Genomic DNA, 17,182 nt, shown 5'->3' on the forward strand with positions numbered 1-17,182 from the left:
CTCATTCAATACCACACATTCTGTGTAATCAAAAAACTGGTTCTTCACATAAAAGCAGGATTTAGGTAGACTCAGTTTTGTGCGATGTATGTCAGACCTGAGCTTCCTCAAGGAACTCAGTGGAAGTAACTGGCACATACATTTGAAGAATATATGCAGATGATTTTAGCATAGTCATATAAATTATAAGGTAGTGTGAATTTCTGTAATTACTATAGTTTCCTTGATTCATAATCAGAAATACTGATTTAACAGCAAGCCCTGCTTTCTTATCAGTATGTTGAATAGATGGGCAAAAGATTAATGCACACATTAGAGGCAGAGAAAAATGATCTCATTTCCAGAAAATAGGATGCTTTCTCATAAATCACTTAATCACTCCTTTGAGAAAATACCAGGAGTCAGAAGTTCTGTTATCCTTAGGGCCACAAGAATAGTAAAAAACAGCCAAAGTGTTCCATTTGGGAGTGAACAGAAGAGAGAAAAAAGAGGAGAGATGAGACCAACAGAGGAAGAAGAAAAAAGCACTAGGGTGTGCGGGGGGTGATGGGGAGAGAGGAGTGAGCAGAAACCTGGGTGGAGGTAGGGCAGCAGCCTCTCCCAGCGGCCTAGCGCTCCATCCGAGGTACGGTAATAACCTAGACCACACACTGCATTTTGCCGTGTATAACGTGCAGCGTTTGCCCACTTTTTTTAGAGAAAAATGAGGATGCACATTATACACGGGTAGTACCTGAAATATCTTGTATCTGTTCTTGCGTTTTATAATTGTTCATTACATAAAATTTCTTGTACCACAATATGTCAAAAAATAAATGCCAAAATTCCTTTACAATAAAAAAAGCAAGTATCTCGATATAAATAAATAAATAAATTGAATTAAAAAATTAAAATGAAAGAAATTTTTTCCTGAAAGTTTGGGCCAAAAACATGGGTGAGCATTATACATGGGAGCACATAGGTGATGTTTTTCTTTTAATAATAAATGAAGGCAGCTTATTTTAAGAGGGTATTAACAATGTAAAGAAGATCAATAATGTTGTGATTGTTTAAAAGCAATCATATTGTTCAGTCATCTGAATGTACAAACCATAATCGTTTTATTTAGCCATACAAACATTCAAAGAAATGTTCAAGGAATGAGGTTTGAAAGTTCTATTTTGTAGTACAAATTTATGGCTTCTTTAGGAGCAGGTTTGTTAAAGTTAGTCCCCAGTGGTTGTAGGCAGACCCCACCTGCCTCTCAACTATATTTCACACTAAGTTAAGACCGAGGAGTTACGTACTTCCAGGGCAAGGGGTGAATAACACGCACTTGATTCACGAGCTCGGGGGGGCCTTCCATTTACACTTCACTGAAGGGATGTCACTTTGACAAAGGCGACCTGTCATTCCCAAATAGGCAAGAAAACAAGATATTCTAAAGAGACACATGATGTTCTCTCATAAAAATCCTTTATTGGCACACCAGAAAGATCCATTTTTTTCTAGTACAGCAGCTGTATGCATCTACAATGGCGATTCTGTGTAAACTACATGTTACAAGTCACTGGAAATCTAATTAGCAGGATGAATCTCATAAAGAACAGGAGTAACTATGAGTCTACAGCGGCCCAGCCATTGAGTCTCGTTGGAGAGTAAATCAAATATCAAACTAGTGTTGCCCTGCAACAGAGTTTTTCTGTAGCCGAGAAAAACCAGGACAGACGTAAACGGGATAGCACCCATTCAATAAATTAGGTACACATAACTGGGAAAATGGGAACGAATAGGAGTAATCTAAATCAAGAAAACACAAAAGTAAATCATTAGCTATTTACATGTTACTTTTTGCCAAACTTTAATTTGTTAGTTTTTGCATCCTACTTCTTCTATTTGTTATTCTTGTTTCACGCCTCCCTGCCATGGGGAATTTCTTGGCTCACTGGCAAATATTTAGACCACAATTTAGAACCTCTTTCCAGGTCCTACATTTTCTAAAATGTCATGTCAAGCTAAAGAGTCTGAAGGGTAACTTCCATGTAAGTCTATCTCTATATAGAAGTAGTAAGCATTATTGTTCGCTACCACTCATAGCGATGACCTATAATACCATTTTCTCCCAAACATTATTTGAACTACTCCAGAAAGCTGGGCTGTACATGGCAGCAGAGTGGATGGATTTTTCATCTGTAGCAGGCATGGAGAGTATACGTGGAGACGAGTGTGTTTATCCTGAGAATGTGAATGCTGTGGACTGCAACCTAAGATCTCCCATTACTAAGGATGGGTCTGCCCTCCTCTGGCCACTGTTGTTTTTCCACATTCATTTTTAAGGCTTAGTATTGTGGCAGCGGTAACCAATAAGAACGCTGACATCATTTCTACTAATGAAGAGCTCTGTGATGAATGCCAGCAGGTACCATAATTAAAATAGCACGGCTGAAAAGACATGGAGTTGCTATGTTTCTGGTGTTATGGCCAGAGTAGGTGGATTTTTTAGCATCATTCTAGGGGATTTAAAAGATCTTGCCAATGAACTTCTCTCTCTCTCGTTTATTTCCTTTCTAGTTCATAACAATTGTTACTCTTTTATTTTGGGTTTGTTCTCCTAGGAGAATATGAGCTCCAGGAGGACAGAGACTGCACCAGTGTCCAGAGGAGTGGCTGGTCTACAGCAGGCTCTCAATGAAAAACTTGTCTTAAATATACGAACCAAATTAGTAAGTCCCCTTGTCTGCTTATGTCTAGAAACTTTCCAATTTCACTCAATGACCAGGGATTCCGGCCCGTCCTAATGACCCAGCTATCCTAATGACCTACCCACTGTGAACTTTGGGCAGCTACGGTTAGCTGTATTTTTGTGCTTCAATGGATGGTAACACTTTTTAATGCTCCGCTCACTGTGTCTGCCTCCCAGAGATCCACTATGCAGAGCTAACCCTGCGTGAGAGGTAACATGGCGAGAGCATTCTAGGAGGTAAACTGCAGGCTCCAAATTCAGCTCATTCTTCCCTACTTCTCCCTACAACCTCCGACACAAAGCTTAAGAAAAAAAATTGTCAGGAGAATTTTTTTCTTGGCAGTGCCAGTTCCGTTTGTCACTAATAACATGATCAGAAAGGAAACAAATTATTACTCACTGACATAAAAATCATGTTAAATAAAGGCAAAATCTGAGAGTGGAAACAAGTGACATGGTGGGCTGGCTAGGTCCTTGGTTGGTTGGAGTTGCAGAAGATGGAAGCAAATGCAGGCATTACAGCAGTGGAGAGGTTGGAAGGGAAAGGGGCAGAGCTGCAGGGTGTGAAGACCGTAGAAGACCAGCTTTTTTCTCCTTCTCCCCCTCCTTCTAGCTCTCTGGCATCCCACCAAGCTCTGGCTGAGCCTCTTGCTGTGGCTTCTCAGGCGGAGGTAAGAACAGGCAGCTGGCACCTCCGCAGTACACCCTTAGGCTATCGATGCTCTGCTGGAGTAGAAGTCAGGGACCGGGAGCCCGGTGTGAAGCGTGACCTGGGGGAAGAGACTGTGAGTCCTGGCGGCACTGCAGGCACACCCCCCACCTTGCATCCTCCTCCCCTGGGCACAGTGGGTGTGTTCCTACTTCAAAAGGGAGTTGCTCACTTTTCTTTAACATCTATTCCAGAACCCGTTAAAGAGAATTCTAGTAGAATTCTGCCCGTGCTCAGAACCTGGACATCATGGTGGGCTCTCAAACCCTGGAGATACTGATGATATGGTTCTCATTTTAAGATTCTGTGGATTCCTTATGACTGAAGACCCAGGCATCAATCTGCAGGTAGCAAAGCCTGTTGGCCAGATCGTGGTGATCTCTGCCAGACCCACGGTTAGAGAACAGAGGAGCAGACAACGCTTCCTTTATCACTTGTCCACTAGTTACTCCAGTTAAGATAAAGCTTTTATTTGGGGATTGCATACTGATTGCCAGGCATTAAGAAACATGGGCACTTACACTATTTCACTGAATTCTGTCCAACCTCATACCTCAATGGACAAGAACCATTTCACGCAGTACTGTTATCTCTCCTGTTCTTGTCCCCATCTCCCCCAGTCCAAGAGTCTTTGTCTAAAGACTGGCTGGTGCAGCTCAGTGGATTGAGTGGTCGCCTGTGAACCAAAGGGTCGTGGGTTTGATTCCCAGTCAGGGCACATGCCTGGGTTGTGGGCCAGGTTCCCAGTAGGGGGCTTGTGAGAGGCAACCACACATTGATGTTTCTCTCCCTCTCTTTCTCTTTTCCTTCTCCTCTCTCTAAAAATACATAAATAAAATCCTAAAAAAAAAGATACTTGGAGCAGCTAAAAATGTGGAAAACTTTGAATGTGGTTTTTCTGAGGCTCACTTCTATGGTATTTTATGGTTTTCTTTTTTCCATTGTAGAGACTGAACTTGATAGATTAGATTTCAGCCTCCCTGAAAACCCCAAGTAGTTGCCGAAGAGAAGAGGGCAGATGCATCTGGGTTGCCGTCACTTTTACTATATGTATTGATAAAGAACAATGGATTTTAAAAATAGCTCCCTGGACTGTGGTTCTGAATAGAGCAAAAATCACCTGCAGTGTTTTCATTCTCAAGCCTTAACTATCTTAAGGTAGCCATTTGCTGAATGAGATTCACAGCTGACAAGGAGGGCTCCAGCTCAAGAAAGAAATGAAAGCCCAAGTCTCAACAGGGGCTGGCAGGACACAGACCTCCCTGCAGGGCTCTGGTCGTCTCTCCCACTGACCTCCCACCCCCATTTACTTCTTTCTATGGCCTCTTGGCCCTTCCTTGCCCGTGTGAGGCCCCTCATGCCTGAGACGCTTGCTCTGGCTGTTCCCTCTGCTTGGAAAGCTGCACATAGCTCACTCCCTCAGCCCCTTGAAGTGTAGCTCCTCTGTGACTGCAATAAGGCCTAGCCACACTGACCACCCTGTTTAAGACAGCAACACCCTTCCCCCCAACCCCCCGCAGCACTCTCGACCCCCTTACCCTACCCTCGGTCTTTCCTCCCTTTCATTTATTTATTGCCTTCTAACACACTATATAATTAGCGTGGCATTTGTGCCCGTTTGTTGTCTGTTTCCTACAACTACAGAGTCAGGGCTCTAGAGGGGCAAGATTTTTTATGTTTTATTTTCGCTGATAAACAATACTTATAAGAGTGCCTCACATAATAAGGGCGATAAATAGATATTTGTTAAATGAATGAATGAGATGAACCTGCTGTTTTTCTATTCACAATAAATCAGAAGCAGCTAACTATTGGGCAGGGACTATTTTCTGTACCCACAGAATTGAATAAGAGTGCAGAGAAGATGCTTGAAATTTCTGATAATGGTGCGAATTTCAGTCTTACACCTTCCCTTCTTAGCCACCCAAGGAATGGTGCAAGTCTCTTGTTCTTGTGCTGGCTGGTTCAAGAGTTTCATTTCTACTAGAGATGAAACCAGGGCTCAGGGGGACAATCATTAGCAAACCATGAATAGAATTCCAATTTCCCACTGGCTGTTAACTAGACTGTGTCCAAGTACAACCGAGGGGCTTAGGCTGGTTCGGGAACGTGTTGGTTGTCAATGTTGATCCTTTCCCCTCCTCCTCTCCTGCCCATCTTGGTCTGGACCTTGAACAGTGAGCTTCCCTCTCTCAGCGATGGATTTGCCCATCCACAGGCAGCTTCTGAAGCCACGTCTACATTTGGGGGCGCGGTGCTTACCTGCACGTTCCTGTTCAGGCTGACTGCTGGGAAGAACATGCCCTCCACATTCTCGAATGCTATGGGCCCTTGCTGTTCGTCGTTGATAAAAAATGTCAAGGTTTTTCTATTTAAGTCGAGGAGGACCCCGATTGTGGCCCCTTTTGTGATCCCACCCTCAGTTCTGTGGAAAAAAAAACAATTTGGTTTCACTCATTTGTCATTATTTTAGAAGCTCCCATTTGCATGGTTAAACCAGTGTTTCTCAACTTGTTTGAAACTAGCATTTCCTCTATGCCAAGAGTCTTTTAAAACAGTCCCCTCCTCCCTAAACACTCCTCCTCACCTGACATTTTAACACACAGATATACTGTGTACCTGTTTATGTGCCGTATGCATATCTGTGCTGTATATGTAAAAAGAATAGGACATTTTTGCTTACTCCCTCCAAACCAATTGTCACTACCTTGGGGGAGGCATGCCCCATGTTGAGAATGTATAGGTTTAACCACGCTGCTCTGCTGTTGCTGAGAGTGAACTCATTCATACAGGGTCACCCCTACTGAGACACAGCTCAGAAAGATCAGGAAAGAAAGTAGCCTTTAGGCTGTCAGAGTTCAGCCCATTGCTATGTTGCAACACTTTGCACAAGGAGTATGCATTAAAAATCACTTAATCGAAAGTGATTTAATTTAAAAACCAAAATAAAGAAAATTTAAGCCAAACTTAAACATGTGCATGATAGGTTGGATTCGGGGCCTTAGGCTACCCATTAAAGAGAAACACTCATTCCAGAAAGATGGTGATATTTGACATGTTGAGTTTGAATTGAGAAGTTGAAGGCTCTGTAAAATGACATCAAAGAAGGGGATTCTCCCGTATAACATAATTATACTGCAGGAGATGCGCTGATTTTAAAGAATCTGTATTCAAAAGTCATTTTGCAATGAATTGTGTTTTATGTTTCAGCTGGTGGTTTCACAAAAGCAATTGAGGATCGATGATCAGATTTGTCATTTCCCCCTCTTTGAGATCTAGCAATATTGAATTTCATCCTCATCTCAGCAGAGCATAGACATTTAAAAATGCTGTTCTTTTCCTCAGGCATGCAAAATACAGCCTATGCATAGTTGTTCAAAGACAGGTTTATACATGAAAATTGTGTCTTGTTAATTCACACCGACAGCACAAATGACATATAGTTTGCATGCAAGCAGATGTGTTCATCTTTAAGAATGTGTTTCTCTGCATTGTGTGGCATTTGTGTCATTGTTCACTCCTTCACTTCAAAATAAAGAAGCTAAAGGGGAAAAATCAACATGATACATGGGTGATGGAGTCAGATATCCAGTTACAGAGGGTTCCAAAAATGTAGATCAGTGAAGATAACTGCTCCATCTAGGAAAGTCTGATGTCAGGTTGAGGTGGTGTGTGTGCTCACTTAGAGTGACAGTGAGTAAACACACCAGCATGGAGGTGTATGGAAAACATCCATGGGAACAGGGAGCAGAGGCCCTAGGAGACCTGCAGGCTAGAGAAGGGGCAGTGTGAGCATATAGAAAAGGTTGAAACAATGGAGCCCATTATCCTACCACGGTCTTCCCCACTTTCCTTTTGATCTGATGGGTTTTTTTTTCAGAGACACTAAGAAGAAGGTATCCTGGGGAAATCATTGAGAATAAGGAGGACCAGGGTCCATGAAAGACCCTTATCTATCTAGGGAATTTGTGAAAGATACATTTGAGGAAGAAAACACAAACCAAACGAAAAAGGAAGTCTTAGGAAACTATTATAGCATGGGTTAATTTATAACTGGTAACATTTTGGTGGTGGAGGAAAACCTAAGGAGATCACTGTGTTCTTTTTCTCCAGCAAACCAGGTGCTCTGAGTCTGCATAATTATGAGAGTTCTTCAAGTACAAAGCTATCCAATTGGCATCCATAAGATTTAGTTTATTAAATGGCTCCTATTCTGAGCAGTGGTATTGAAAATAATCATAAGAAGAAGAAGAATGGCTTCTGTTTCCAGGTGCCTCTTATGTGAGGCGTTTTTGCACATTCCATTTAATTGGGAACACTTCTGCATGGAAAAATATTATTACCTTAATTTGGTGGATTTAAAAATAGAGGTTTAGAAAAACTAAATTAGCTTGTCCAAAACTGCTTTTCTGTACATTGTAAGGCTAGATTTTAGAATCCTGAAATGTTTTCCTGTAATGGATAAACATGTGGATTCTGAGTTTCCAGACAGGGGTGGACAGTTACAGTGAAGCGCCTAGGAAAGAGCTCATGTCTCTGCTATTATGCAAAGAACAAATAAACAAAAATAAAACACCCATTAGGATGGACTCAGTTAACACCAGTAGAACTCCTGTGCCACTTAATGAAGATCACCTGCTCAGCTTCCCTAATGTTGTCTATTTGATAGGCCTTTGAACTTGGGCTCTCATTCTTTACCAGAAGCCAACATGAAGAAGGCTTGGTTTGGGGGCTGCAGGGTACCTGTTGGTGTGCGAGTTGTTGTGCATGAACCAGCTCCGGTTATTGTCCACATACATTGCCCAAGCTTTGTCGTCCTTTCCTAACATCACATCCTTCATCACGTCGATGCGAGCCACACCAAAGGCGGGATCGGGGTGGTTATCGTAGCGATCCACAGTTAACTCCCAGTAGTGGACACCTTTGGAGAAGCCGGTCTTCCCCAGCACCACTCGGTCATCGTAGCTACTGCAGGTCACAGTCAGGTTGTCATTGGAGAAGATGATGTCAGAGTGTGCCGAGCCAGGGTCAAAGGCAAACCAGGCCACTGGGAACAACAGAAGGCAGTGGGGTTACTAAGATGGACCCAAAGAACCCAACGCCATAACAGACTCCTGGGCGGCTGAGGAGTGCTGTGTCCCATTTTCATGCTGCCATGCAGGAGGGAGGCGTCCAGGGCCAGAAGGGGCCGTGAGTGAGCAGACAGGGCCACATCCTGGGAGCTGGTACTCTCTGCACCCAGAAGCAGGCGGAGGACACACGACCGATTCAGCAGGGGTTACCTGGCTCAGACTGCACTCCCAACTGGGTGATCCGGGAGTGAAGTGGCATCGAGTTTGGAAGGTGCAAGTCCCTTCACCCGGTGACTGGCAGAACAGTACACCGGAGACATAAAGGGAGAGGGACGCGCTAAGGTGCCTGTGTAACCCTGAGGCGGGGAGGCTAGGGTCTAGAGTCCTAGATGGAGGAGGGATAAAACACACTGTGAAACCAGGAAATATTCCTTCTGCAGAAGCGCTAAAATCTAGTTGTTTTGAAAATGTCCTCAGTGCTAGTGAAAGGTCAAAAAAAGCTGCGAATCTATCTGCAAAATAAATGTATTTTCATGAGTGATTGCGACTTTGGACATAAGATAGGTAGGTTGCTTCCTTTATAACACAGAAATGCAGTTTGCATGTTACTCCTAACACTAACATGTAAAACATTTTGCTGGAGCAGTAGGTATTTTGGACATTAGGGGCAGACAGAATGATGTCTTTGTACACATTGTTCTGCCCCAAGCTCTAAACGCCGCCTACCAATAACACACTCTGGAGAGATGTCACTGCTGATTTACGGAACCTGTGAGTCACCTCACATGCACTTCGGTCTTTCTATTTGTAACAGAATAAGGTTATTTCATACCTGCCAACAGCTTTTTAATGTCAACTGTTGTCATTCCAAGTGAAAGGCATGGGAGAGAGAAATAGGAAGCAAAATTGACATTGATAAGAAAATACGGCTCTTTCAATAGGCTAGTACCAAAAAAGGGCTCCATTTAAAACACTGCAAATGCTGCAGCAGTTGGTCTGACTGTCCCTTTACCCACACTCAGAGCTCATAAGAAAACCAGTCAACAAGTCATTTTCTTTGAGGCATACAATTAAAATACTGGTATCTTTTCCATTTTTCTAAGTATTTGAGAAGACGTTATAATTGCATTTGAATGACAATTAGACAATTTTATTGACATAAAATAAGCTACTGCCATTTATTTTGTGAAGGAAATTGAGCATACCGATCACATAAGTAAAAGATAACAATTACAGTAGGTATACTTGCCTAATTGCGTGTAAGGTGCAGACTGAGGCTCAAAATTGCATCCTATAAAGAGATACTACACATCAAAGCTATGAAACAATGATCAGGTGGATAAACACTGTTTGCATAAACAGAGTCACCAGAGGCCTGATTCATGAAAAACCAAAGCCCTTTTTATGTTAGTTTACTTTGTTGATTAAAAATTTCTTCTCTGCTTATTTGAAATAAGAAGTACATATTTTTTCCATTTAATAAATCCTCCTCTAGTTGATTCTAAATTGTGAAGCTTAAATTTTCATCATCTCCCCAAATCTACCTTTTCCACTAAGGTTTCCACATTAAGAAGGCTTACTGTTTAGAAATGAGAGAAATTCGTCCAATTGGAATTGGAAAAAAACACTGGATCTTGATAAAAGTCCACTCTACGTTGCTGCTCCATGCACTTCTGACTCAGGTTAGGCCTCTGTTATTACTTGGGCCCAAGGTAAATTTTATATATACATAACTAAATGTGAAATGTAATCTATATGGTAATAAATACATCTAATCATTATTAATAATGGCATGAATTAAATATAATAAAAAATTACCCCATCTCCTTCTTAGATTGTTTTACTACATCAATCCTTCCCATCTAAGGGAGAGGAGGGGTGGGGTATGGTGGGGGTGCAAGCAGTCTCAGAGAGATATTAGAATCACCTGTGGAACTTTTCCAACCACTCCCTTTCCTTAAACTTTAGGTACTTTACTTGCCCCATGAGCAGGTGCATTATGGGTGGAGGAAGCAGCCTTGTCTTAAAATGTTCAAAGATGTGAGAACTACGGTTTCAATTGGTGTCAGGGACCGCTCCAGGAAATGTGTTTTTGATGAGCACTAGGGTAGCTCTTAGGAAGGGTCATTTAATTTTTTTTTAACTGCCTAAGACTCTAATATGCTAATTTCTAAAACAATGGAAGGATTATACACTGAATTAAAGAAATTTCAGAAGAATTAAGAAAGCAACTTAGAAAGGACTAATGTTTGAGTTAAAAGCACACTTTAAAAATTCTGGCCTTACTTTTGGTTACTTTATTTTACTGTGGAACAAATTCCACACGGAAGAATCATTTTCTCCTGAGAACAAATGGAGTTCTAAAACTGAATCTCATATCCAGCTTTGGTAGTAAATTTGTAGAATCTCAATAGGGCTTTTAAAATGTTTAAATGAATCATGCCTTCTGCATGTCTTTTTCAAAACACGTTTTCTGAAATCTTTTTACACTACTTTAAACACAACATCATACATTCAGGATTCAATGATACAGCTAGAACAGTGCTGTCAAACACTGCCATCAAATATCCCCAAACCCACATTTCATTTTATTCTTGAGACAGTATACATTACAAAGACTCTTACAATATTTCAGTACATTAGACACAAGGGAAAAGAATTCCATAACAAAGCATGTCTGAAAGCCAGTAGTGCACAGAAAAACAATAAGAAACGTAAAAGCACAAAGAAAAATGTCATTTTAAAGAGAGCTTGAAGTCCCTGCATCCTTTTTGCACTGTCATGCTGTGGTCTTCTTCATTCCAGGATGTGGGATGAGCAAAAGGAATAAAAAATACAAAACAAAAGAAACCCTTGGAAATGTGAAACGTGCATCACGTGTACCCATGATTACAATATAGTCCTGAAGAGATCAAGTAGGTCTGCATGGTAGGCACTGCAGGATCTATTCACTAGACAGCTCACTGCATGGCAACCCAAGTCTAGCTTCCCTGCAATTGGCCTAGAGCCCTGTCACAAGCCGCTTGGCTGTGGAAACTCAGATCTTTGGGCCTTAAGCTAGTTAAGGGTTTCTAATTTAGCTAGCGGTGGTGCCTCCCTTTTGCTTGGGAAAAAAAAAAACCCAGCCTTGAGCCCAACTGTCCTACCAGTGAGCACAGTCTTTTGCAGAATTTGTTTTTTCACTTTCTGCCTTCTAGTTTGCCTGCTTTGTATGATACATTCTGCTATTGGCATGTTTTGACTTTTATTTTTTTCAATAAAGATCTCTTGAGTCTATGTTTAATCAGACCACTCCAGGCTGGATGCACTGATCCAGTCCCCCAGACACAGCTGGTTTCCTGGATACAGCAGGGTTGCAAACCTCCAAATTAAGGCTTCCACTCAGCCAGCGCCTGAGCCGTGCTGTGCCACTGCATGTGATGACAGAGCAGGCTATCCATGGCGGTACCAGCTTGTGCAAAAAGAACAACTTCACTCATCGCTTTCCAATGCCATTGTACATTGTCCACAACTCGATGGTCAGTCCTCACAGCACACAAACAAGAACACCACAAAGCTCCATCCCCCAAATGCCCCTCATATCAAAGCAGGCCACAAACAGAGAGACTAGCTCATCGGCCATCTCCACGCACATGAATGGCAAAAACAAAACAGGTATTTCAGAGATGCCTTCAAGGCACAGAGATCAAGAGGAAAGATCAGACGAGCTCAGCTCACCCGGTGCATTGAGAGACTGTAAGGAGGAATGCAAGCTCAGCTGGTGGGGTGAGGATCGGAAATCAAAGTAGGATCTCCCGGGGAAGCTGGGCTGTAGATTAAGGGTGGAGGAGAAGGGACTCATTCTACGGAGCGGCAATCTTTCCGAAGGCACTGGAAAAGGGAGTGTCTGTTCTTCTGAATCTGTGTCTAAATGTAAGATCAATGCAAACTAGAGATCAGAAATCTGTCACTTGCCCCTGCACAGTTCCCCAAGACCTGCCTTCCCAATGCATCTGCACAAAGCCCCACCCAGCCCGCAGTTGCCACAGGCATTTACTAATCCAAAATGGCTTGGGCTGGGAGGGAGTTCTGGGCAGGTCAGAACCCAAGACCAGACCGAGGATACCCAAACATCACAGACGTTGTCATTCTCCCTCAGTTTTTTGTGGTAGGGAAAGTTTCCTTTTAATGAAATATTTTTAGAGTTGAATTTAGACACTTAGAGGTACATTTTACCCCCTGATGACCAAGAGGAGATTAATCATACTTCAACCCCTTCAGATACTTTCGAAGCTGCTACCCTTGAAGAGGTTTTTTTCTACTTAGAAGGTGATGATTTTTACCAGCTCTTTGCTGTTTCATAGTTTCTCCTTTCTTTCTTCACACACACACATATATATATTTTCCATTTTAAAATGGAAGAGATGACTTTTCTATACCAGCACAATTGAGACATGCTCTTTGGATAGGAGAGGAAAATGGGGCTGAACAAGTAATTGGGGAAGGAGCCTTGCCTTTGTTTCTGAACTAGGATCAGACCCTAGGGACGCTGCATCTCTGCTTCTCTCACAGTGAACAGACTGTGGGCAGCTGTGAGGTACATCGACGGTAAAAAAATCTTCATTTTCAGATAACCAGGTCTGGTGTGAAGACCACTATTCTACCAGAGAAAGGACTTATCAGTTACTTGATCTGGTTTTAGAAGGGTTTGTGAGGTGGTTTCTCTAAATTGCTAAAATCACTCCCTTCTCTTTTGTTATTTAGTAACTGGTTCTTTGCGGTAGGGCAGTGTGGTCAGAGACAGATGTTTTACCAATTAGGGCCTTCTCAGAACTTGGTGTGGTGGTCATAACTCAGGAACTACAGATGACGTGAGGGTAATGGTCCAAAACCAGCAAGGAACTTGCTTCTTGTGGAAAAAATTTTTTTATTTTGGTTGGCAGAGGTGTTCCTGAGAATATTTTTCTGTTTTGAGTCTGTTAGCATGTTTCTCCATGTTAAACACACCCCTTACCCTGTGAAGATGCTATCATGGGCATGTTCAAGCAAAACTAACTGTGATGTATGTGAGTGGAACATGATCCTACTTGAAGGTCTCAGAGCAAGGGTGTTGGTGGGTTTTAATTTAATATTGCCAGGAGTCAGTCTTATTTTCATTGCTGAACTTAGAATATTAAAGTTAACTTTTTAGGCTTTAGACTTATCCTTCAGGGGATTTTTTTAAAACAAGAAAAGTATAAACCAGATATCAGAGAAAGAAATTGCTTTTTATGGAGTTAAAGCATTGTGGTCCCAGTAATAATGTACTTCAATTTTCTTCTACCTAAACTTCATATGGTTTGGATGACTTGACATATGTGATCATTTCTTTGTTCAGAAGTAGTAAATCAGAAATAATTCCTGTTATAATTATCTCAAGGGGAAATTAGTCTCTTAGTTTAATGGAAACAACTGAAAAACAACAACACAGCACCACAAACTGATGTGGGCTTCTTTTAGAGAGGGAAAGCATTTACTGTGATATTTATGTCAGTAAAATATTTTTTATTAACAAAAATTCGCTTGCAAATGTATTTTTCACCAGATGGTAACAATCAGTTCATTATATTGAAAATACAGGTTGCTTTAAAAATTAAGAGAAAGGACATATATAGTAACATTGATTTCAGAGTATATCAAAATGCCCAGTAGTCATCTGAAAACCAGTGAAGAGATATGCAATGAAGCCAGACCTTGTGGAGTGTATGTGAGCCTGTCACGGATTGTACTTACCTTTCCTACTCTCAGCACCAGGAGGAAAAACTTAGAGCTGGTGATGACACCACTCTGTGGGGCGGGGGCCAAGTGTAGTGATGGTCACTCATAGGATTAATAACTTGACTCTAAAATAATACTGTTTTTCTACCTTTTCAATGTGGATTCATTGTTTATTGATGACCCAGTGTTTCTGAACTCCTCTCACTCTTGAAGTATGCCTTCTATTCAGGCAAGATTATCTAATATGCACACCCATATCTGTCTTTGTGTTTTTGTCACTTACAGCCTCCCACACCCTACAGCTGGGCTCTTACCCCATTATCTCTAAGCAGCACCTAATAATAGAATTTTCCACCTTGTCATGAAGACTTCCCAAATGAATTACAAGAGAGCTCACATTCACCTGCCCCCAGCCAGACTACAAAAGCAGTGCCCGTCTGTACAAGCACACAGTGCAAATGTTTGGTCAGTTGCCTGTAAGCCCTCCATGCCATTTGATATTATGTCAGACTGCAGGAGTCTTAGAGGGAAGACACGTCTTGGTAACATCTGAGGAGCAATCATCAAACTTCTTCTTGAAGTCCCCTGGGCTGAGAAACTCATCACTTCAGGGCAGCCCCTGTCAGGGTGCAATTATTGCTTATATCGGTCTTGATATGCCTCATTGGGAGCTCCATTCATTGCTTGTGGCACTACTATCTGGGATCACACACTAGGTGTTCAAGTATTTGAGGGTAGTCACCAATCCCCTTCAAATCTTCCCTTTTTGGTGATAAATAAAATTTATTTCCAGTCTTTCTTCTACGGTAAGGATTTCAAATCTTTAATCTCATCATGCTCTTCTAGACATGTTTGAAGACATGAACCAAAGACAATAAGACAATATTGGGAACAGTATTGCCACTCCCTAGTTTAGCCAAATCACGCAGCTCATACTGAGCCTACACAGCCACGCACATGCGCATTATGTTTTGTACCATGGAATGCAGGAAGTATGTGTATCGCACCTCCTCCCCTACCCTTCAAAGCACAAATACTGAGACCTGGAGAGTGTGTCTCAGCCATTAATATTCTACCAGTCAAGACAGATAGGAATGGGATTGTCTTTTTTTTCTAGAATACATGAAACAAAACCATGTTTTAGTACATAGCTAACATGCAGGATGATTATCATTAGTTTTTAATAAATAGATCACTAGAGAAAGTCAAGTGTCTCCTCAAAAGGTTTTACGTTCTTGTCATGCTTCATCTCAAGCAGTGATCCTGTCTGCTGAAACTTTACTAAGTAGAGTCAGTTTCGCAGGAAAGAGCAGTGGAACATGGTGTGCCAGGAGTACTGCTGTGGCTGCCCTGTAACTCTGTAACTCTGGGATGGGACTGTGTTCAAAATGGGAATGGGTCAAGACACACTTTCCATCAACTCTGTCATTGACCATCATTTTCCTCTTGCCCTCTTCTGGATTGGTTTCCCTTCTCACCTGGGATTGCTGAATTCTGGATTTGAGGCCTCTGCTTGCAAGAAGCAATCAAGAATTATCAAAGCAAAGCCTGGATGGTGGACCACATTTATTATTTATTGACTTTTGGGTCTGCGGTGAAAATAAGACCAGGTGTACTATTTGGCTAACTGCATACTTCTTTTATTCATTAGCTAACTTTTATCGAACACCTACCACGTGCCGGACATTGTATTAGAACTGAGCAGCCAGGAAACATGAACTGACAGGTGAGCTGACAATCAGAAAAACAGAAATTTAGAGAAAATCTGTGTTTTATATTATTGACTGATTTTTACTCTTCTGGGAGTTGGATTTCTTGACGGATTCCAAAATATACAAAGTACTAAAGATTTCTATGGGTGTTACGGAATATTTTGGAAATGTAAAGTACGGTATTTGAGGGGCTATTTTTGGAATTGCAAGGGGAAAGGCAAGCTGACAGGGGTTCCTTCTGGCAGCATGTGCCAATCCAACCTCTTTTGTGCCCTGGCAGAACCTTGGTCATCTTCCTGTCTGGTGGTGAACAGCTTCATAATTTCAGCAGCCCTTGGGTACTGGTCTGGCAGGATGGTTGCATTTCAGAGCACAGCAAATCAAGCAAGACATGTTGCTAAGGACTGCATGAGTCAGCATTAAAGGTGAGCTTCAGTTCAATGACAAGCCAGCTGGGAAAGAATTGGCTTTTGTTGGGGAGATTTTTAAAAGAGACCAAGAACTGAATGAGGGAGGCCCCGTTTCTTTCAATGATCTAAGTATCCAAAGTCACAATTATGTCCAACTGGTACATAATTTATAGTGGAAAGTGGTATTTTAAGCTTTCTTAAGTGTGGCATTAATTGCAGTTGAGAAATGAGAAACAAATCTGCTTTGAAACCTTTTATAAGACAGTTGTGCACTTGGTTGCCAAGTCCTCCGCTCCAATTTAGAATACCACGGCATTCTTTGTAAGGAACTGCCATTAGAAGAACCAAAAATTCCTGTATTTCAAATAGATAAAAAAAGATTCCAAAGGACTAACTTGCTCCCCAGAGTATCAACTACAAAGCACATTCCCAGAACCAAAAATAGGGTCTGGATCCAATTCAGTCCAGTGGAAAAATTCAGGGAATTCCCTGGGATATCATGCATGTGGTCAAAATTAAAAGGAACAAAGTATCTGTCTTTTCTGGCCCCTGACACCTATCGTCATGCCTCTTACCTTGGATTTTATAAAATCTATCCAAATTTGTTCAGGTATGATTTACTTCCCATGAGGATTTTGTCCTGAAGATGCATGCCCTTCTAATTAAATTAGTTTGGGGGAGGGTTTAATGCTCTGAGTCTGGGAGAGCAAAGCAGAAGCACAGGAAAAATATCTGCAGGGAACCATCCTTTTCCTGATGGGATCCCTTATCCACTATTTCCCACTAGTGTTGAAATTTCAGGGTCACATGCGGACCTTGAA

At 41.8% G+C, this 17,182-nt stretch overlaps 1 protein-coding gene across 11 annotated transcripts in view; it reads right to left on the bottom strand.

Moving 5' to 3' along the window:
- Positions 1–1,436: 1,436 nt before the first annotated feature.
- The window catches only part of TRIM9 (tripartite motif containing 9), a 96,735-nt gene continuing 80,989 nt past the window's right edge, over positions 1,437–17,182 (bottom strand). For 3 of the 11 annotated variants that reach the window (XM_036009973.1, XM_028507959.2, XM_028507960.2), the window contains 6 exons: positions 12,221–12,409; positions 9,753–9,794; positions 9,336–9,359; positions 8,175–8,478; positions 5,694–5,856; positions 1,437–3,492 (listed from right to left, as the gene is read on the bottom strand). In XM_036009973.1, coding sequence (XP_035865866.1) covers positions 3,430–3,492; positions 5,694–5,856; positions 8,175–8,478; positions 9,336–9,359; positions 9,753–9,794; positions 12,221–12,409 — 785 coding nt within the window. In that variant the 3' untranslated portion in view covers positions 1,437–3,429. Of the gene's footprint in view, positions 3,493–5,693; positions 5,857–8,174; positions 8,479–9,335; positions 9,360–9,752; positions 9,795–11,685; positions 12,410–17,182 lie in introns of those variants that run through there. The other 8 variants (XM_028507961.2, XM_036009971.1, XM_036009986.1 and 5 more) reach the window with 6 other exon arrangements.

Source organism: Phyllostomus discolor, chromosome 1 (assembly GCF_004126475.2).
Source record: "Phyllostomus discolor isolate MPI-MPIP mPhyDis1 chromosome 1, mPhyDis1.pri.v3, whole genome shotgun sequence".
Lineage (NCBI taxonomy): Eukaryota > Metazoa > Chordata > Mammalia > Chiroptera > Phyllostomidae > Phyllostomus > Phyllostomus discolor.